The sequence below is a fragment of the Festucalex cinctus genome, chromosome 12 (assembly GCF_051991245.1).
Source record: "Festucalex cinctus isolate MCC-2025b chromosome 12, RoL_Fcin_1.0, whole genome shotgun sequence".
In the NCBI taxonomy this organism is placed as follows: Eukaryota; Metazoa; Chordata; class Actinopteri; order Syngnathiformes; family Syngnathidae; genus Festucalex; species Festucalex cinctus.
The window spans coordinates 22,193,384-22,215,118 of NC_135422.1; the positions used below are offsets into that span (position 1 = coordinate 22,193,384).

Below are 21,735 nucleotides of genomic sequence, written 5' to 3' on the forward strand. Positions count from 1 at the left end.
GCAAATTTAAAATAAAGCCAAGGTTGTTGTTTTTTTTTATATCCTGGAACAGGTGAGTAGCTAATGTTTGTTTTGTTCGCTGCTACTGTTGTAGTTAAATTACTACTCACTATTTTTGTTATTTGTTATTTTGATTGTTGTTGGTTGAAATTTTAATTGTTGCTTGTTTATTGTTTGGCGCCTTTTTAATGTTCAATAAAATGAGGGGGGAAAAAATCATTTTCTTTGCTTGCAAATTGTTTCTATTTGCAGTCAGTAGAGTGTAATATTTAGTTTACCAAGTCATTTATCAAAATGTATGGTAAATTTGTCGTAAATATTTAAGAGAAAAACTAAAGTTAAAAGAGCCATTTGGAGCCAAAAAGAGCCAGCTCTTTTCACTGAGCCGATCCAAATGAACCGGATCATTGAAAAGAGCCGAAAATCCCATCACTATTGTAGAGTCGCCCCCAACAGCTGACTTTTTGTAACCAATAGCTGCTGATGCATATCGCCGTCTGCGATTGGCTGAATAACATCACGTGATTTGTAGCTTTGCGCGCTATTGGTTCAACGGACATAGTAGTTTACAGTGTTTTCCTGCACATTTAATGACATTTACAACTTGATTTGGGTAAAATGTGCAATAATTACGAGTGCCAACAAGCAAAATCTGATTCAGAAATAAAAACATCAAAACAATCCAGGTATTCCTTCACCAGGGATCATTGATCTCAAAAACTAAAGCAGATACGTGGCCTCGGCCCAACCGCCTCTAAGTACAGTATATATTTTTTGAAAATTATCCATTTATTGCAAATTACTTCACTTCCATGCCTGCATGTGTGGTTTGCTTCTTTTGTGGAGCATATATTTTACCTTTCCCAATAAATTTCGATTAGTATAATGAAAAAAAAAAAAAAAGACAAGACAAATTCAAGTGCTATTAAAACAAGAATGTTACTTCTAATTTGGGAAAAACAAGCTTTATGAACCACTTTCGATATATATTTTTTAGATAAAGGCTAATGCAAGTGAATTAATTTACACTGCATCTTTAAACTAAGAGCCCCATCTAGAGGAGTAAAACAAAACAACAACGCAAGTGGTTCATATTAATAAAAGGAGGACAGTATGTGTTGGAACATATATTTAAATATATATTTTTATCACACAAGACAGTTTAAAATAAACATGAAGAAAAAAAACTTGGATCTTAGTCAACAGTACAGGTATGTAGCGTTTTCAGCTGTACAGAAAACAAAATAAAACGTATGTACAAAAACAAAATCTCCATTTAAAATACACAATAGCTTCCTTTACATTTGCACTCTGCGTACATGCGGTGCAGTTTTATTTCATCTAGTTGCACGTTGTTTGAAGCTATTTAGATGAAATAACTTAGCCAAGATGTTAAATGAAACTATCCCAAACTTTGTCTTTAGCAAACAAAGAAACGTTTATTTACAGTCCAATAATGGAGAATTGACGTTTCATGATTAGTTGGCTTCAAGCCACTTGAAGTTTAAAAACCTTGGTATATTTAGGACAAAGTTTTCTGATATCCGTGCCAGTGCCCATATAGTCAAGACCAAGTAAAGACTATTTACATTATATACACTTGAACTGCACCTTCGGCGCCCAATTTCTTGGTATTGATGGGGAAACGGAGCAATATTATAACATTTGATAAATATATGGCGTTCCCATTTTTTTGACTAGTCTGGTGTTCGTCAAAATAATACCCCTGATTAATTTTAATGCACGTCACCATGTTGGGACGGATCATTCACATCATCCTTGAAAACGTTCTATTTCATCAGATTTCATAACATTCTGTCATGTTTCATTGTAATTCTATACACCGGCAGCCCATTGAAAAGAGATACAATGCTGCCATCTGTTGGCCATAGTTAGTGGGTGGTTTTGATTCCAAAACCCACTGACCAGGCAGTGCTGCGCTTACCCGGGTTTACACCGGTTGCGGTTGTGGTGCGTTCCGGCGACGCAAGCAATTAGATTCCATTCATTCGAATGGTGCAGTTTACACCGCTTGTGGGTGCGTTGCGTGTCGACTGCGTCTCAGCTGCGGCGTGCCGCAGCCCTTCCGCAAGGATAGACCTATTTTCTATTTTTGCCGGACGCCGCGGTTGTCCTCCGGCAAATGGCAAGCTAGCACAAAACATATCGAGCGGGACGGGAAGACCGACGCAGTTTCAAAATAAATTTCCAGTTACCTTTCAAGATAAAACGCTCGCCAGCTCCTATTTCGCAAGCATGTTAGCAAAACGTGATGTGGGCGTAGACGGGCCTGGAGTTAACGTGCGAGGTGCTCATTCACGGTTTAGACACCAGCGAACATGGACGAGGAGAGGTTTATATTGGAGGTAGAAAGCCACAAAATAATAAAAGTCCACCTCTCTTTCTGCTTCTCTGTTGAGCACAGACTTTCTGTGTGTTTGTCGTTGTTTTTAATGCCACATGATTGCGCGCGGTCACGCGAGACACGGCGGGAAGTGGTCGGCGACGGAGCTGCCGGACCGCAGCTGTGCGGAGCCGGTGTGGATTGGCCCAAAAATTGACGCGTCCGGAGCACGCAGTCAAGACGCACCGCACCACAGCCGCACCGCACACGCAACCGGTGTAAACCCAGGGTTAGACGTTGCACTTCCCATTGAGTTAAAAAAAAAAAAAAACGTAGTTGACGTTATTTAACATTCATGGCGGCATACATTGTGATTTGACTAATCGTTATTATTGAACGTTTTTTGCGGTCAAACAGTTAAAAACCCGCAAAAGAGCACATTCAAGTTTTTGCGTGTTTAAATGGTCTTTCAAAACCCTAATATTTCCATTATTCAGGTTTTAAACAGGGTTGGGGAATCTAGGTCCAGAAAGTAACTATGGATGTCAAAATTATCGCGTCATTATCTCATTAACTTACAAGTGCCTTTAACGACAATAAATTTTTTAACGCTCGATTAACGACCACTTCCTTATTTGGAAAGCCTCAAAGAGAATTCCAGTCACAAAGCAGCAGAAACGTCCATGTCAAATTACCCAATAGAAATGCACTGTACTGCACTGGAGCTACAATACGCAATGTTTAAGGGGCACAATGCTCGAGTGGAGGAGCCATTTGGACGGTGTAGCACTTCCACCAGTTCCCTGTTTTGACAGACCGCACTCGGTAGCATCAGTATTAGCGATTAGCACAGCAGCATAGTTGCTACAGCTCTCTCAACCCCATGTGAGAGCCAAGCGCCGAATCTTGTCACTTGGAGTGACTCCAAGCCACTTGATCTTTTGATGTGTATTTTATTCGGCAGCTCCAGAAAGTCCAACATCATCTTCTGTTTCGTTGCAGTAAAGCACCGTCAGGTTGTGAAAGTGAAAGTACTAGCGACATGTTCACTTGAGAGGGGCATCACGGCGCATCCGGGAACTTAAAATAAAAGCGCCCAATGTCTTGAAAAGGAGTCACTATAACACAATTTAGCAGTAATAAATTAAATTATACTGCATATATTTGTAGAAACCGGTGTCAAGTTGTATTTTACAATTTCAAAATGTCCAGACGATCGCAAGCTACTTCTTGTTTAAAATTAAGTAGCCCTTAATATGAAAAGTACACATCGATCGTTTCTGTTTCGTATGCAGTAAAGACACGCTATTTTATAATGCAAATCCTATTAAACTTAACAAAATAAAAGCATTCAGCGTTCCGTAAAGGAATACACTAATACAATTTCGCATAAATAAATTAAATAACAATGCATATATTTCTGGGGACTAGGTTGTATTTTACAGTATAAAAAATGTGCAAAATTTCACAAGTTACTTCATGTTAAAAATTAGTCAGAAGAATATGAATAGAATAATATGAAAAGAAAAATGCACTGAGATGTCAACATTGTCTTACAAATGCAATTATGCCATGTTGTAGTGAAAGAAAAATGATCAACACAAATCAGTCTCACTTGTTTTCTGTTTTGTTTTTTTACCATACAGTAGCTATTTTACATTGTATTTTTTTTTCAATTGTTATGAAATCACTGTATCAATGAGTGAAAAATAAACCATATTTAAATTAGGAAAAAACATGTACATTTTATTGAAAATTTTGATATAAATTGAAGTATAAAACATGCGATTAATGTGCAATTAATCGTCAGTTAATTATTGAAGTCATGCGATTAATTACGATTAAAAATTTTAATCGACTAACGCCGTTAGTAAAAACCCTCCCACAGGTTGGCTTTAGCCACAGATGCTTCTACTTAAATAACAATGCATATATTTCTGGGGACTAGGTTGTATTTTACAGTATAAAAAATGTGCAAAATTTCACAAGTTACTTCATGTTAAAAATTAGTCAGAAGAATATGAATAGAATAATATGAAAAGAAAAATGCACTGAGATGTCAACATTGTCTCACAAATGCAATTATGCCATGTTGTAGTGAAAGAAAAATGATCAACACAAATCAGTCTCACTTGTTTTCTGTTTTGTTTTTTTTACCATACAGTAGATATTTTACATTGTATTTATTTTTTTTCAATTGTTATGAAATTACTGTATCAATGAGTGAAAAATAAACCATATTTAAATTAGGAAAAACATGTAATTTTTTTGGAAAATTTTGATATAAATTGAAGTATAAAACATGCGATTAATGTGCAATTAATCGTCAGTTAATTATTGAAGTCATGCGATTAATTACGATTAAAATTTTTAATCGACTAACGCCGTTAGTAAAAACCCTCCCACAGGTTGGCTTTAGCCACAGATGCTTCTACTTAACTGGAAGGGAAACAAGCCAATAGCAGCACCTGTGGCTAAAGTCAAACTTTTTGAGGGTTTGTTCTCTCTGGACCTGGATTCCCAACCCTGGTTTTAAAAGTGTTACTGCCTGTACACAGTGACTGTTCTGTAAATGACGTTGGCCGAGACATGCGTGACAATGAGCATCTGCTTTGGTCACCGAAATTATGCGTTTAAAAAAAGAAAAAGAAAAATACTCATGCTGAACAACTGACATGAGAATACCACTGTCTAGGCATTGATATGGTTGCTCTAAATATAACTTGGACTTTCAGTGTCCATTCCCACCCTCCGACAGAATGCGGCTTGGCTCCGTGAACTTGGCTGTAGCTATGTAGAACAAAGCGGGACCGGGCACCAGGGCCAAAAGCGGCAGGTCCTGCTCCAGCTTGTCCAGGCGTGAGATGGAGATGATGCCGTATGCATGGAGCAACCAGTGACTGACCAGGACCACCAAACGCTTCTTCTTAGCAGCCAGGTTCTTAAAGGACTGTTTGGAGAGTGACACAACACAAAGGGAGAAAAGAAACCGGCTGGCGTTAGCGACCCCCTGCTGTTGTTTCAGACTTTTGGCTTAGAAAGGCTAAATTACTAGCATGCATGTTCCCAATCAAGCAATGAGTTGCTGTTTAATGACATTTTATAAATTGTGTTTTACTATACAATACATTAGTGAAGCTGTTAGAACAGAGAACCACTATTGTTGTTTTACATTATAAGAATGTGGCAAGTAATTCCAAGATAGTCAACAAGTAGGGCTGGGTATCGATTCAGATTTCCAAATTCGATTCGATTCGATTCAGAAGGGCCCGATTTGATTCTTGAAGGGAAAAAACTCCCGAAGTCGTTGCTAACTTCCGTTAGCATTTGCTAACTTCCTGTTTGCGCTAGGCTAGCGATGGTTTAAAAACGAAACATATTTTGTATTTAAATATAGAGTGGATGTAATTCTTAACATTGTGTATTTAGTTTTAGAGTTAACTCCAAGTGCGGTGTCATTAAACAGCTTAAAGGACGCCTCGTGACAACAGACTAACATACGCTACACACTTGCTAGTTGCTAATGCTATGCAAGCAAAATGGTGAATTCAGGATACTTTCATAGTGTGGGAAACTTCGGCTTTCTTTGATAATGTTTTAAGGGGAAAATAATCAGCCTTAAGCTCAATTGTCAGATTGTTTTGGCCGATGTTTGAAGGCCAATAATTGGCTGATTAATCGGTCAGGCCCTATTTGGCACATTAATTTACAGGGTGAAAAACTATTAAAAGTATTGATTCATGGTTTTATGACTCGATATTGGGCTATGAAAAGGAATATCGATTCGATATCGATATTTTAGTCCCAGCCCTATCAACAAGTATTATCATGTAATAGTAAACATATGTATGTCAAGTTTAAAATAGTTTAGGATAGTTTTTATTTCGTTTTGACTTATTATATTCAGTTTGAATTAGTTTTTCAAGCAGGTTTGTTATTTTTTTCTTTGTATTTGCTCGAAAAAGCTTCAGTTTAGTTTTTATTCTCCATCTCCATTATTATCTCCTGTTCTGAGGGGTGTATCAGATTTGCCAGTAAAACGACTAAAAGCCTATACCAGGGTTCACAAATTCCAGTCCCCAAGGTCCGGAGTCCTGCAGGTTTGAGATGTTTCCACCACACTAGCACACCTAATCAGCTCATCAGCATGCCTGATAACGATCTTGAACTTTAGTATCAGGTGTGTTGGTAGGGGGAAACATGTCAAACATGCAGGACTCCAGACTTCAAGGACCGGAATTGGTGAACCCTGGTCTATAGATTTGCTGCTCTTCTTTTTTTAAGCGTCGCAAGAACGATTGAAAGTCAAAAAGTTGAAAACACTTGAATAGCCATTTGGCATAGCTAGGGAATGCAATGAAGCCAAACAGTTACGCTACATGTCACAATGGCAAAAAAAAGCAGGATTCTTGGGGCTGGGGGATTTAACTGTAGAAGACCTTATAATAATATATAATAAATAATTAATAAATATAATAAATAATAATGTATAATAAAATACATGGCCACATTATGCTGTATATGAAATAGTAAGAAATTAGACTCTCATGAAATGCACAAACAGTCAAACTTTTATGGAGTTAAATAAATGTGACTGGCTCTGGCAAAAGGGTCCTCGTGCCAAAAAATCCAAATGAATTCTGCACTTAATTCCCTTTAAAATGATATATCATACATGGATGTAGCTGAAAAATTGACAGAGTTACAGCAGTTTTAATGTTGGAAGGTTGAAATTCCCAGTTTTGTGAAAAGGGGCTTTAAAGTTTTGGTACTTGCATCATTCAAATGTCCATAGCAACCAGTACCTTAGGACAGTGTTTTTCAACCCTGGTTCTCAGGATACACTATCCAGCCTGTTTTCCATGTCTCTCTATTTGCAACGCAGGTGATTCCAATGACAGCTCATTAGCAAGCTCTGGAGGAGCCTGATAATGATCCTCACCTGCGTTGGAATCGGGAGACATGGAAAACAGGCTGGATAGTGTGCTCCGAGGACCAGGGTTGGGAAACACTATCTTAGGAAAAACATATGAATCTGAAATTTTCAGGAACTGTTCAAATATCAGTGGAAAGTCAATTCCAATAGCAGGAAAGGTCATCGTCCAACATTTGAACCCTTTAAAAGTTTTGGAAGTTTGACCTCTCAAGAGATGAAATCAGCCCCAACTTTGAAGATAACATTCAGCTGAAAATTTATCTTCTGAGGCATCAGCCAAAGTTTGCTTATTTTATTATTGCTTCTTGTGGTATTTTCTTGCTTAAATTAGGTCAGAGTACCACTGTGGGAAATTTGATTCAATAATTTTGTCTTCATGAAAAGATTATTTGCCATCTGACGTGGCCTGTGATAAGTGCTTTATTGATAACTTATGATTGAGACGTGATGTCTCAAATGCTTTTGGTCTCATGAAAACATGAAAATGTGATGGTTTAACATTTTTTTGTTTGTTTTGTCCCACCGCCCCACCCCAAGTAATTAGGGATGTCACGATAAGGGCAATATCGTGATATTAAAACTGCCACAATATCGTCGTCATCATGTTCACAATATTTAAATGGAATACATTTGTTAAAAAGGTCAGGTTGATTTCCATTTGTGGAGTTCAAGCACCCTCTAGTGGCTAGTTTATTAGTGCTATTTAATTTTCATTAGGGATGTTTTGGCCTTCTATGTTTAAAATCTATGCTAATTGTCAGATCAAAGGGAACCTAATTTGCTTGTGAAGCGATCAATGTGTGCTTGCATTAGCAAGCAAGTGCCTCAATATTGTTATTAGCGATTGTTGGTGGTTTATATGCATTGCTGTTATGTACAAAAGCACAATATTGTGCTTTTTTTTTTGTACGAGCCCTTTTTTTTGTACAAAAGCACAATATTGTTGTTGTTTTTTTAGTATGAGCTCTTTTTTTTACAATATTGTGATCTTTTTTAAATATCACCAACGCCCCCACAATATCATAATAATTATCGTATGACCATATCATGATAATATCGTATTGTGATGTTTGGATATCGTTACATCCCTACAAGTAATACACAAGGGACACCACACTATTGTATTTACAAGTCAATATAGTCTGTGTGCAGTATTTTGGGGCGGGGTGTCGGGATGACTGGCTTGTGTGTGGAAGACCATCGTGATCATGTTTCATCTTCAAGTTTCATATTTCATAGCTAATTTTTATGTTCATGTCATCCCATTTAAGAAAACGATCCTGGAGAATATCTTTGTCTGTTTGGATGACAATTCGCCGGTAACCGGACCGATGACAACATAGCCACTGCTCCATAGGGTAGGTTGACTAGCTGTTCACTTACGTGCTGAATGGTGTGTTTCGACTTTTTTTTTGGTTGTTATGTCCATCCGTCCATCCATTAGCAGGTTCGCGTATCCTCACAATATTTATATGAATCATTTGTGAATTATGGTTGAGGCTCGGAAATTCGGGTTGGTTTTAAATAGTTCAGCAAGAAGCAGCGCTAGCTAGCGGCTAGGCTAAAAACACGCCCCCTAGTTACGAGGCATACTGTCTAATAATTGCTTATTTTCATACACTTCTATTACAATTTGGACATTTGTGCCGCTTGGAAATGAAACTAGAGACCTCAAGGAGGCTATTTGTGGAGAAATCTCAAAATGGACAAATAAAGTCCAACTGTGTAATATCGGCCATATCTCTAGATCGAACCTGCCGACATGCGGAGTTGCGGACCCTGTTGCCGGAGCGGGTCACAGATGTAAATTGTTCGCAAACATATTTGCAACCTTCAGTGTTGGGAAAGTTCATTTTCTACGCAAGTCGGTTCAAAGTTCAGCTCACAAATTTTAAAATGAACTAGTTCGGTTCATAGTTCATAAGTGACATTTTTCAAACTAAGTTCATTGTTCCAAAAATGAACTAGCTCACAGTTCATCACTGATAATTATAGCCTTGTTGTGGGTTTAGTTTAATGGGACAGCAACATAAAAAATACACTTTTTGGAGCTTTTACCAATGTTAAAATGCTAATTCCTCATTAAACACATGATCGAAGTGGTGTTTTCCTCCATTCAACCCTCTCTGAGAAAATGTAGGTGATTCTGCTCTCCAAGCACCAGCCTCTCCCAACCTGAGAAAACGAGCTGTTCGCACTCTTTGATGTCATAAGGTGCGGACACACCCCTGCACCGCCTCTGCGGACTAAATGCCCGCCCACTTTCTCTGAGAGCTCCATGGGATAGTGACAAAAGTAGCCTTTATCAGTAAACACTGTTTCCAAATGAATTCAAAGCAATCATTTATCCTTCATATTTGCAATGCCAAAGTGCAATGACAATTGGCTGTCATAAAATCCCAGAAAGGTTCTGGCTGACTTTGTGTAAACTACAAGTAAAACTTTTGTACTGTTGAACCTAACTGAACAAATAGTAAAATAAAGTTGAGCAAATAATACATTGACGGCAATGCAAAAAGCCTTAGTAGACTTTTACTCTGAAATTGGCCCCACGTTGGCCCGCGTGATGGCTAGCTTGACTTCCCTTTTAGACATTTAGGATTTCATTATCGTACTTTTTATTGACATTACATAGTTGCGACCAACATCAACATAACATTATGTTGTGACTGTGGAAAGTCACTTCTAATGTTTGTAAATACTTCTTTTACAGTGGAACAAAATGTATTTGTCCACTTTCCCATAGACTTACTTTGTATTTTGGCCAAATACGTTTTTTACCCCACTGTATATGTCTATGTATTATGTTTTAGTTTGATATGAAATTAAAAATTTTAAGCACTGTAAACGGATGTATCAAATAAGATACAAATCAAAAGTCATATGTGGAAGTTGATTTAAAATTATTTTTTTGGTTTGTTCAAAAGGACCAATAAACACGCAATTTTCAAATAATCAGAATTTTTCTGGCAATTATTTCATGCTTCAGGCTTTATTGTGTTAAAACTAGGGATGTAACGATATCCAATTATCACGATATGAAGGTCACGATACAATAACTATCACGATATTGTGGGGGTTGGCGATATTTAAAAGGTCACAATATAGTGTAAAAAAAGAAAAAAAAGGGAGCTCATACTAAAAAAAAAAAAAAAAAAAAAAGCACAATATTGTGCTTTTGTACATAACAGGAATGCATATAAACCACCTACAAACTTTAATAACAATATTGAGGCACTTACTTGCGAATGCAAGCACACATTGATCGCTTCACAAGAAAATTAGGTTCCCCTGTATCTGACGATTAGCATAGATTTTAAACAGAGGGCCAAAACATCCCTAATGAAAATTTAATTGCACTAATAACCTAGCCACTAGAGGGGGCTAGAACTGCATAAATGGAAATCAACCTGACTTTTTTTTTTTTTTTTTTTTACATGTGTTCCTTTTAAATATTGTGAACATGACAACAACGATATTGTGGCAGTTTGAATATCACGATATTGCCCTTATCGTTACATCCCTAGATAAAACACTTGGAAGTGTTTGAAATTGTGAAAACAATCATTATACATCTCTCTCTTAAATAAACAAAACAGTCTTTACCTGTATCTCGGAGGCAGACATGTACACAGCCAGAGTGACGAGAGACAGGACGAGTATTATATAGGGAAACGCATAATCTGAAACAAACAAACGTTCATGTAATATAACTTTGTGATTTTTGTGATGGTGAAAAATCACTGAAGGAAGAGCAGAATCAGAGGATCATACTCACAGAGCAGACCTCCCCCAACAGCCTGAAGCACAGTCAGGATGGGGAAGAAGTACAGAGCAGCGTAGATGCTCTTAAATCGATCAGATTTGCCGAGGCCGCACGCTATCTTTTTAACCAACAAAGGGCGAAGCAGCATCATCAGCACCAAGCAGAAGGCATAATAGATTAACACAATGGTATAGCTGAGGGAGAGAAGAATTGAGAGGAAGCCAAATTAGTATTCAATATTGCATTTCTAATAGTTGCCCAAGCAGGTTTCCAACTAGGGTGGCCACTTTCATGAGGTCAAAAAGGAGGATATAGATATATATATATATATATATGCTATATGTATATATATATATGTATATATATATATGTGTATATATATATATGTGTATATATATGTATATATATATATATATATATATATATAATATTCTTCCAGAACCAATTAATTTCGTAAGTAGAGGTACCACTAATTACTAGTAGTATGAATAGTATTAAAATTCAGCTTTTTCTGGTTTTAAAAATACAGTCAAACCTCGGTTTTTGAACATAATCCGTTCCAGAAGGCTGTTCCAAAAGTGAATTGTTCGAAATCCGAAACAATTTTTCCCATTATAATTAATGTAAAGTCTAAAAAAAACTTTTTCCAAGTTTTTTTTTTTTTTTTTTTTTTTTTTACTATTTTACACCATAAACTGCACTGTATACTTTTTACCATAAAGAGAAAAGGGTAGAAAATAGAAAAGAAAAGAAAAAAGAAAAAAAACTAAATGCACTTGCTTTCTTTGGACCCATGATTAGGGGCTAATACACGATGCAAAACCGAACGAACTTTGAACACGAATGTGCTACGGAGGAAGCATCCTGGGCATTTGAGTTAGCTCGGCTCCCGAGTGAGTCGCATGGTACGCTCGGCTTTTTCTCGAGTGAGTCGCGTGGTACGCTCGGCTTTTTTCCGTTTAGTCTAGAAGCCGATTTTTTGGACGAATTCTGAGACATAAAATTCTCGAATTTTCTGGTCGAAAACCGATTTTGTCGCGAACAGAAGCGTTCGAAAACCGAGGTTTGACTGTACGTGTTTTCAGGGAAAATGTGGGGATTTGAGAAGGAAGATTTGCGGTCAAGACTTACAGTGGATACACGGCCTCCTGGGTGCAGTGTAAAGTGTTGATGTAGTCTGGACTGGGATTATACAGCATGGTGTACCAGTCTGACAGCATCTGGACTCGACAGGACTTGATGCTAAGCATCCCTATCGGCTCTGTCACCAACAGTGTGACCACAGCAGACACACTGCACTCCAACAAGGCTGTGATGTGCTGCAGCAATGCACTGGAACTGAAGTCAGAAATGGAAGAAGTTATTAATAGTTTGGCATCCCCAATTACAACAATACAGTGGAACTCTGGCAATATTTGCCTCCGCTTTTGACACAGAACCCAGTATGGCAGGGCTATTCAAGTATTTGTGATGCATTCACATAGTCGCAAAGACTCAAGACTAATCAGAATTGTTTTACATCAATTGCAACATGTTATATAAGTGATTCCCAAACACTGTCACAGCACATTAGTGAAAGATGATCAATTGTGACGTGATATTATCCAATCTGACTTGACATAATTACTTGTGTAAAGTATGAATAAAAACACGGACCGAGCACCAACTGAAGCAAGTTTACGTCCGTCAATCGGGGTGAGTACTACAGATGGTCCCCCTCATCCGTGTATTTTTTGCAAAACTTCGTGTTATAAAGCATTGACCGAATATTAGGGATGTAACGATAACGACAATATCATTATATCGCGATATTAAAATTGCCACAATATATCGCCGTCGTCACGTCACAATATTAACAGCAGCACTTCTTTTAAAAAAAAAAAAAAAAAAAAAAAAAAAAAGTCAAGTTGATTTCCATTTGTGCAGTTCTAGTACCCTCTGGTGGCTAGTTTTTAGTGCAGTTTAATTTTCACAAGGCATGTTTCAAATCCACACTGTCAGATGAAGGGAAGTGAGTCAATATGTGGAGGAACTCAATATGTGCGTGCATTTGCAAGTAAGTGCCTCAATAGTAAATATTAAATGTTATTAGAGATTGGTGGTAGTTTATATGTGTTGCTGTAATGTACAAAAGCACAAGATTGTGTTTTGTATGAGGTTTATTTTTTATTATTATTATTATTTTTTTTGCAATATTGTGACATTTTTTGTATCGTCAACCTCCCCATATTATTGTGATAATTATCGTATCGTGACCTTCATATCGTGTTATCGTTTTATGATGTTTGGATATCATTACATCCCTACCGAATTTTCCCCCAAATTCTCTTTATTTTGCTTGTCAGCAAAAATTGCATTGTGCAATGACAGTTTTAACACTATGCCGTAGTATAAAATATGTATACAAAATAATGATAATCATCGTAATATACAAAAAATCAATGTACATCAGGGCAATGATGCTGGAGATGCTTGTTCATTTTGCTCGCGTTTCCTTTTGCCCATTTTGGCCGGGAGCAAATTGTCGCAGAATCATAACTTTTGCCACATGAAAGTGGCCATTTTTCAAAAAGGTTCTTTGTTCCCCAACCATAACCTTGAACCTCAAATGTGGGGAAAAAAAACAAAAAAAACACGTACAAGTAGTCCCTGTACCACAAAGACCAAGACTATGTCCGAACGTTGCCACTACTCCCTACATATGCAATAGTATGGGGTCTCGCCATTTTCTAGGTGTGTCCAAATGTCCAAAAGAAAAAATGGAGTGCCCTCAAAATTACCCACAATGCACTTTGAAAAGTAGTGAACAACATTTGTTAAAAAAAAAAAAAAAAAAAATGGTGGGAGAATCAAAGCCATACAATAACTATTTACTATGGAAATATTTAATTTGATATACTTGATAATATGTACAGCAAAGGAAATACAGTTTGAAAACGTTTTTATTCACAATAAATAGTCAAAGATTTATGCGCCGCTGCGTCATGACAGATACGATGGTCACGTAATATGTGACGAGGGACAAGTAGTGAGCTGGCTGTCCGAATCAACAATTTTTGTTTCTTAAATTCACATTGTGTAAATAGTTAAGGTTTTTGGTACTTTAAATTTGGTTGTATACATACAGCAACTAAAGGAATAATTTGTGCCTCTCATTTCTCTGTTTTTGTCCCTTTTCTTCCTCTGTGTGGCAACTGCCAAGCAGCAATACCGCTGTGCAGTCACAGTCTACTTCACAATTAATAATTGACAATCATGTACGGGAATTTTTTAAGTTTCATTCGGGACTGACAGACACATCACTACTTTTTTGTCTCAGTGTTTGATTCTCTGTTTTGCAAGTCAATGTGTATTAAAGATTTGCAAATTATAAATTTTGACACACAAACTGCAATGTCAACCCTCTTATTTTGACCTTTGCGATGAATGGTGAAATGTCAGTTACCCATGATTTAAGTTTAGCTGATTACCGTGACCTGGATGACTGAGAATCTACATACACATACAGCATTCCTGTTGCTAGTTCGCTCGTAGTTTGTCGCAACTTTTACATTTCTGCAATTATGTATTTTTAAATTAATTCTCACCTCTTCTTACCAGAATACCACTCAATGAAGAACCAGTGAAGCACGAGAGGTAGCATGGCCATAAAGCCGAGATAGAGCCAATCATAAAGTTGAGGGGACTCAGTGCACCGTTCACACACTTTCTGGACGTTAGCCCGCTCTCCACGAGGGCAAACCTGCAGTTAATCAAAAATAATACATATGTTAATAAAATAAACACCACAAAAATATTGGGATGAAACTGAATGCAGACATTATAAAAACATAAAAAATAAAATAAAAAAAAGACAAAAAGGGACATCAACATGAACATTTTTTTAAGCTTTTAGCCGTGTTAAAATGCTAATTCCTCGCCAAAAACATGATGGAAGTAGTGTTTTCCTCCATTCGCCCCCTATGGGAAATTCTAGATCATTCTGCTCGACAAACACCAGCCCCTCCCAACCTGAGAAAACGAGCTGTTGGCACTCTTTGACGTCATAAGGTGTGGACCCACCCCGATTATAATCAGCCGATTATTGGCCTTCAAAGATCAGCCAAAACAATCTGCCAATTGAGCCAAACTGCCGATTATTTTACCCATAAAACGTTATTGAAGAAAACTGAAATTTCCAACGCTTTGAAAGTACCCTGAATGCACCATTTTGCTTGTGTAGCAATAGCAAGCGTATAGTAGCAAAAGTAGCATATGTTACTCTGGTTATTCTGTTGTCCCAAAGCGTCCTTTAAGGCAGTGGTCCCCAACCTTTTTTCCACCACGGACTGGTTCATACAACTCCACAACAATCGCGGACCGGCAATCCAGAGTGGACGGTTCAGCGGCTGATTAATAAATGGCTTCAACAACAACAACAAAAACAAACCCACAATGTATTTTATGTAGCTACCTGTACTAGTAGCACAAACACCGTAACAAGTAGGGGTGTTAAAAAAAAATCGATTCGGCAATATATCGCAATATTACAACGCGCAATTCTCGAATCGATTCAATAGGTGGCCGAATCGATTTTGAAATAGCCATTTTTGATGGAAAAATATTTACCAAAACGTCTTAAGCCTAATTTATGCCTCCACGTTTGCTCTCGCGTCGATGAGCGCCGTCGATCACATGATCGACGCGAGCCATGAATTTTAAGTGCTGCGTCGCTCGTGGCCTGCCGACGTGCACACGTCGCCAATCCTTGGACGCACGTCGATGGCGGGGCGTCGCTCGCTTCTGATTGGTCCGTTCGATGGCGTTTTTTCTTTTTTTTCTCTCTCTCTCTCCCCGCCCCCCGCCCAGATAGTTTCCGTGAAGGCAACTGGCGGCGCAAATCGACTTCCCTGCTCGGAGACCACGGCTGTGCATGTGGATATGTGCCTGGGACGAGAGGCGGAAAACAACAATTAAAAAATAAAAATAAAAATAATAATAAAAAACTGTGTTCGCTAAGCGCACGGCTGTTGTGTTTTGGCGAGTTTACGGCCGACACCGGTGCAAATTGGCAATAATTAATTGCCACGGTGATGAACTTACTCTCCCCCCGGCTTTGTTTCGTGTTTCCGAATTAAATTGAACTTCCTGAATCCGTCATAAAATGCAGAGGAATCGCCACTCTGTGGCGGCCCAGCCATAGCGACAGCGGGACTTGGTGTGAAACTCCAGCAGACACCGATGTGTATTGCGCACAAGTCGGAAGGCAAACGCACGAGCGGAGCTCCAACGTGACGCCTCGACGCGAGCCTCTCGCAGAAGCATACTGAGGCCTTTAGGGTTCACACCTTAAGCATGGAAAAATGTTATATTAACGGAACACTAAGCCTTAATATTTTATTTTAATGCTGTTCAAACATGAAATAGATTACAACCTGTATAAGACTGAAGTTTCAGATAAATAAATAATACATTTTCATACAAATCTTACACTGTACAAGTTTACTTACAAGTATCAAGTGTACAAGTTTAAATTAAAAAAAAAAAAATCACAACAATGGACTTATAAATTCGTATCGGGATTAATCGGTGTCGAATCGAATCGTGACCTATGAATCGTGATACGAATCGAATCGTCAGGTACTAGGTAATTCACACCCCTAGTAACAAGGGTAACAACAATGCTTTAATATGGTGATGTTACTATGGTAATGCTTATGAATGATACGAGAAACACAAAAACTCGGGTATTTTGTAGATATAACAATAATGTGAACTACAACCATTTTATGTAACTACGTCAGGAGTGCCCTCCTTATGCGGCAACATAACGCCAAATTCACACTAACTGCTGAACGGATGCGGTGCTTTTTCCGTACGGCGGCCGTATGGACTCCGCAAGAATAGAACGCATTCAAATCTGCGTGTCAATTCACAACAGCTGCAGTGCGGTGAGGAACGGATGCAGCGATGCGGAAGGTTTCCGCAAGAGTTCTATTTTTTCCGGATGTGCTGCCTGCCGCGGCCCGGTCAAAAGTGGCCCACGGCCAGGTACCCGTCCACGGCCCGGTGGTTGGGGACCACTGCTTTAAAGTGTTTAATGACACCGTAGTTGGAGTTAACTGTAAAACTAAATACACAACGTCAAGAATTACATCCGCTGTATATTTATATACAAAACATGCTTCGTTTTTAAAACATCGCTAACACGAAGTTAGCATAGACTTCGGAAGTGTTTTTGCTTCAAATAACGAATATCCACACACAAATCTTGTGGGAACACATACCCACAGATGAGATAACACTACACAAAGGCACAAATTCTTCCCAATGTGTGAAGGACTAGTTATTTTAATAGAATTAAATAGCAACTTTCTTCTATACTCACTTTAAGTGTGTACACCATAGATGCACAGCACCACACTGCCCCCAAGAGGCCAAAATGCACAGGAACAGTCAGTATTTGTTCTGGGGGGTTTTTTCAGTTGCTATTATTTTAGTTTATACCATTATTATTTCACTTTATTATTGTTATTTTTGTCATTGTCCTTTCAAGTTATATTCTAAAGTTGATATTTGAAGGATTCAGAGACTTTCTTCTCTCAAAATTCAAGTTTTTTTTTTTTTTTGTCTCAACACACATTTCCACATGATATGGCACGAAATGCAATCCCCGAGGTCCCAGATTAGCCCAGTAAGACTTGTGAGAATAACACAAGATAAAAATATATAAAGGAAAAGGTTAACGCTTTACAACAGTTGTAAACAAGTACTAACGGTTTTATTATTGACACATAAATATATACAATAACATTGTATACTTCATGAAATATTTTGATATTGACTTGTCATTCAAAGCAGAAATCTTAATTGTGAAAGTTTGTGCGTAAATGACACCCATTGAAAAGGAATTGGGGAAGGGGTTTATTTTATGCATTTATATATATATATATTAGGGGTGTTAAAAAAAATCGATTCGGCGATATATCGCGATACTACATCGCGCGATTCTCGAATCGATTCAATAATCGGCAGAATCTATTTTTTTTTTTTTTTTTTTTTTTTTAGGATTCACACCTTGAGCATGGAAGAATGTTATATGAACGGCACATTAAGCCTTAATATTTTTATTTTAATGCTGTTCAAATGTGAAACAGATTGCAAACTGTTTGTGTACAGTGGCTCACGGTTATAAGCCTCAAGTTTTAGATAAATATATTCATACAAATCTTACAGTGTACATGTACAAATTTACTGATAGTATTTTCTAAATTTGAATGGAAAAAAATCGCAACAATCGACTTATAAATTCGTATCGGGATTAATCGGTATCGAATCGTGACCATTCGTATCGGGATTAATCGGTATCGAATCGAATCGTGACCTGTGAATCGTGATACGAATCGAATCGTCAGGTACTAGGCAATTCACACCCCTAATATATATATATATATTAGAGCTGTCAAACGATTATCACTGACCTAAAAAAAAAGCTTGTTTTCCGCAACATATTTTGCCCACTAAATTTGAAGCGCACCTGTTATGTGTTAATTTTTTTCGACATTTAATGTTATGAGGACGTCTTCAAAAATTTATATCCACTGCACACGCTCATCCTGCTTTTTTTAATCTATTAATTATTTGCATAATTTAAAATGGGAAAAAAATGACCTACGGCATATGTAAACATTTATTAAATGCTTTACTTTAATGCATGTAGTTATGTTTATTGCTCAAACTCAAACAGCTACCTTTAATGTAACCATCCACTGTCGGCTAAAAAAGATCATCTGCGATCAAAATTAATAGTGTGATTAATCTGTGGTAATACAATGATTAATGCGATTTTTTTTGTGATTAATTAATTAGTTAACGCTTTAAATTTGACAGCACTAATATATATATATATTAGGGGTGTCACGATTCGCCAACTCCACGATTCGATTTAAATTTCGATTTTGGGGTCACGATTCGATTTTTTTTTCGATTTTTTTTTTTTTTTTTTCCCGCTCCCCCACTTTATAACACAGAGGCATATGCTTCTGTAGGCTAAGGCTAGTCTATGATCATTGGTTCTATTCATTGTACAGTAAATCTTATTTCAAAAGATCGGCTACATATAGGTGATGCAATTTCCATATTATTTTTGTGTAAATTTATGTAATATATGATAATTGACATTAGGCAGGAATGATCAAATTCAAAGAATTTATTTACAATATAAAGTTAACCGTCTTGTTCTTACTGAAGTGTAAAATAAAAAATAAAAAAACAAAAACAAAAAGTCACAGTGGGTGCCTGCCATCTATTGACTGTTTTTGGTTACAACAGTGTGCTGTGCGTTCCTCTTAAAATAATGTGCAATGTGCAACAACAACAAAAAATATATTGTATCCAAAGTCATGGAACAAATACAGCCTGAACAAACTATATCCCAACATTTACAGTTGCTGGGCATACTGTAGCGTGGTTCAAGTACACTAATTAAATGTTTGAATCCAGCGTTTTCCAAGGCTGCAGGTCTGCTGCTATAAATAGACCTATGGATCTGGCGTTTCGCGCGAGCTGAAGTGTGTGGAAGTTTCACTGTAAATGAGGATGAAATAGTTGGTTGGACCGTTGTTTTCCCACTTCTAGTTGAATTTGATAAATCTAAATCTTTGTGATGCCTGCGTAAATGTCCCGTCATGTTTGTCGTGTTTCCCGTTGTTACGGCTGGCGGCTCGGGCCCGCCGCCGGCTCCGCTCCCCTAGTATGTATGTGTGTGTTTGTGTCGGCTGGTGCCCGTATAATGGTACTTCAGTTTGAATGCGCCAGCGCGACACTCTGATTGGAGGACTGTGCCAGCGCGACACTCCGATTGGACGACTGTGCCAGCGCGACACTCCGATTGGACGACTGTGCCAGCGCGACGCTATTGTGTATCCGTGTATTATACCCCTATTGGTTATTGTTGTTTCTCCTCCGTTCTGTCAGTTCTGTCAAATGCGGTTATTATTTGTTCACCTTCCACTTTCACTCCCTTGTCAAACCCCTGCCTGAAATTTCAATTAAAACTACTCAGATGTTAAAGTCGACCCGTGTTTATCTACTCTATATTTTCTGTTATTGTGTTACTTCCCTTCCCCTTGACGAGCCGGGCGTAACACCGTGGCCGAGTACAGTACGCGCACATAGCATATCTTGCAACTGTGGTCTTTTTATCGACAACGTGAACGTTGTCGACATAACTCACCGGGAACGCAAAATGTTTCCAAACTGGTGACGAGAGAAGCGGGAGCGGCTTGAAGCACCATTGCTGTGTCTGTCCGCGCTTGCCATCATGACTGCAGGAGAAGTCAGCTAACAAGTGCCGTTAGCTAGTAGCTGAATGGCTGCGTCTCATTTGCTTTCCTGGGAGGTGGCGGCGGGCGCGGGGGGGGGGGGCATCGAATCGTGTGTCCTCTCTTCTATTTCGATGCTCGAAATCGTGACGTAATTTCGATCGATTTCGATAAAAAATCGAAATCGTGACACCCTTAATATATATACATATATATATATATATATATATATATATATACATACATATACATATATACATACATATACATATATATATTTTTTAATAATCGGCAGATTCATCTGTAATCTGTATTTTTTTTTCTGCCAAAAATCTGTATCGGCATCGGCCTCAAAAAATGCATATATAGGTCAGGCCCCAGTATGAATGCCTAACAGGTTTAAAATTGCTACCTAAATACAGCTCGTTTCACTATTAATTACACTTAAAAAGTGTGCTTTCTTGTCGGTTTATTATAGTATACTTACACCACAGTCTCTTTCCACTGATCCATTGAACATTATTCTGCCACAGTACAGGCCCGGGCATGTTGCGCTCATGGCCACAGCTTCTAGGGATGAATGGACGGATGGAGATATTGTACGGACTACGAATTCAGAATTCAACAAATTAATCCATAGTTCACAGTACATAGAGTTGATTGTGTACATCTGTCTGTTGCAGCATCAAATTAACAAATCGTCCAAATTACAGCAGTGTCTGCTGAGCTAAATAAATACCGTACAGATACTTGGACATACCTACATTGTAAAAGTAAATTAAGTATGTCTGCTAAAGACAAAAGCAACATTTTATGTTGAAATGTAAATCCAATTTTTCATTACTACTACCATTATAACCCTGTAGCGAGGCCAACTGCCAAAGGGATATAAATCAGCACTTTCACAAATTCAAGAGCACACATATACATCGTTAGTCCTATTTATTCACGAGGTGCATTACTTCAACATTGAAGAACATGACGTTACCATATCAGGGAGCGGGTACGTAGCTGTCTTTCAGAGACATCTTAAACATATGATTTAGCGATCTACCATAGCGATCATAATAACTTGATAAACGGCATAAATAAGATATTGAGTGTTGTTAAGAAACAGCACTAACCTATCATTGCAAAAATATTCAACGTCACCGTTGTTGAGGTAGATGTTTGGAGACGGCCACAGTGGAAACTGTTTCCCTCGTTGTCTTCTTTTGTTTATTGGCATCTGACGAACAAGGTACATTACCGCCGCCTACTGCGCTGGAGTTGTTATACATAAGAATGCACTGGTTGAAGCTGTCAAGACGCGATCGGTGACCCCTGCGTGATCGGTGACCCGCATGCGCAATAAACGAAGTGCGCGTCTCTAATTCAAGGTGCATTA

General features: G+C 38.0%; 1 protein-coding gene across 4 annotated transcripts; it reads right to left on the bottom strand.

Moving 5' to 3' along the window:
* Positions 1-1,116: 1,116 nt before the first annotated feature.
* Positions 1,117-21,622, bottom strand: jkamp (jnk1/mapk8 associated membrane protein). Of its 4 annotated transcripts, none has more exons than XM_077537920.1 (7): positions 21,473-21,622; positions 20,836-20,918; positions 14,634-14,788; positions 12,178-12,384; positions 11,059-11,240; positions 10,887-10,963; positions 1,117-5,294 (listed from the first exon to the last, which is right to left on the bottom strand). In XM_077537920.1, exons 1-7 carry the CDS (start codon positions 21,477-21,479, stop codon positions 5,076-5,078), a joined length of 930 nt encoding a protein of 309 aa, XP_077394046.1. In that variant the 5' UTR covers positions 21,480-21,622; the 3' UTR covers positions 1,117-5,075. The 4 variants fall into 4 exon arrangements, with proteins under 4 accessions (XP_077394046.1, XP_077394044.1, XP_077394047.1 ...); XM_077537918.1 differs by having other exon boundaries at positions 20,836-20,915; positions 21,501-21,619; XM_077537921.1 differs by having other exon boundaries at positions 20,836-20,915; positions 21,473-21,573.
* Positions 21,623-21,735: the final 113 nt, after the last annotated feature.

Excerpts from the sequence above, each read along its gene's own strand:
- jkamp (XM_077537918.1), bottom strand. The coding sequence starts at position 21,594 with ATGTACCTTGTTCGTCAGATGCCAATAAACAAAAGAAGACAACGAGGG. Across the intron at positions 11,241-12,177 it reads CAGGAGGCCGTGTATCCACT|CTATACCATTGTGTTAATCT; the intron begins GTAAGTCTTGAC and ends TCTCTCCCTCAG. Across the intron at positions 10,964-11,058 it reads TGTTGGGGGAGGTCTGCTCT|ATTATGCGTTTCCCTATATA; the intron begins GTGAGTATGATC and ends TGTTTGTTTCAG.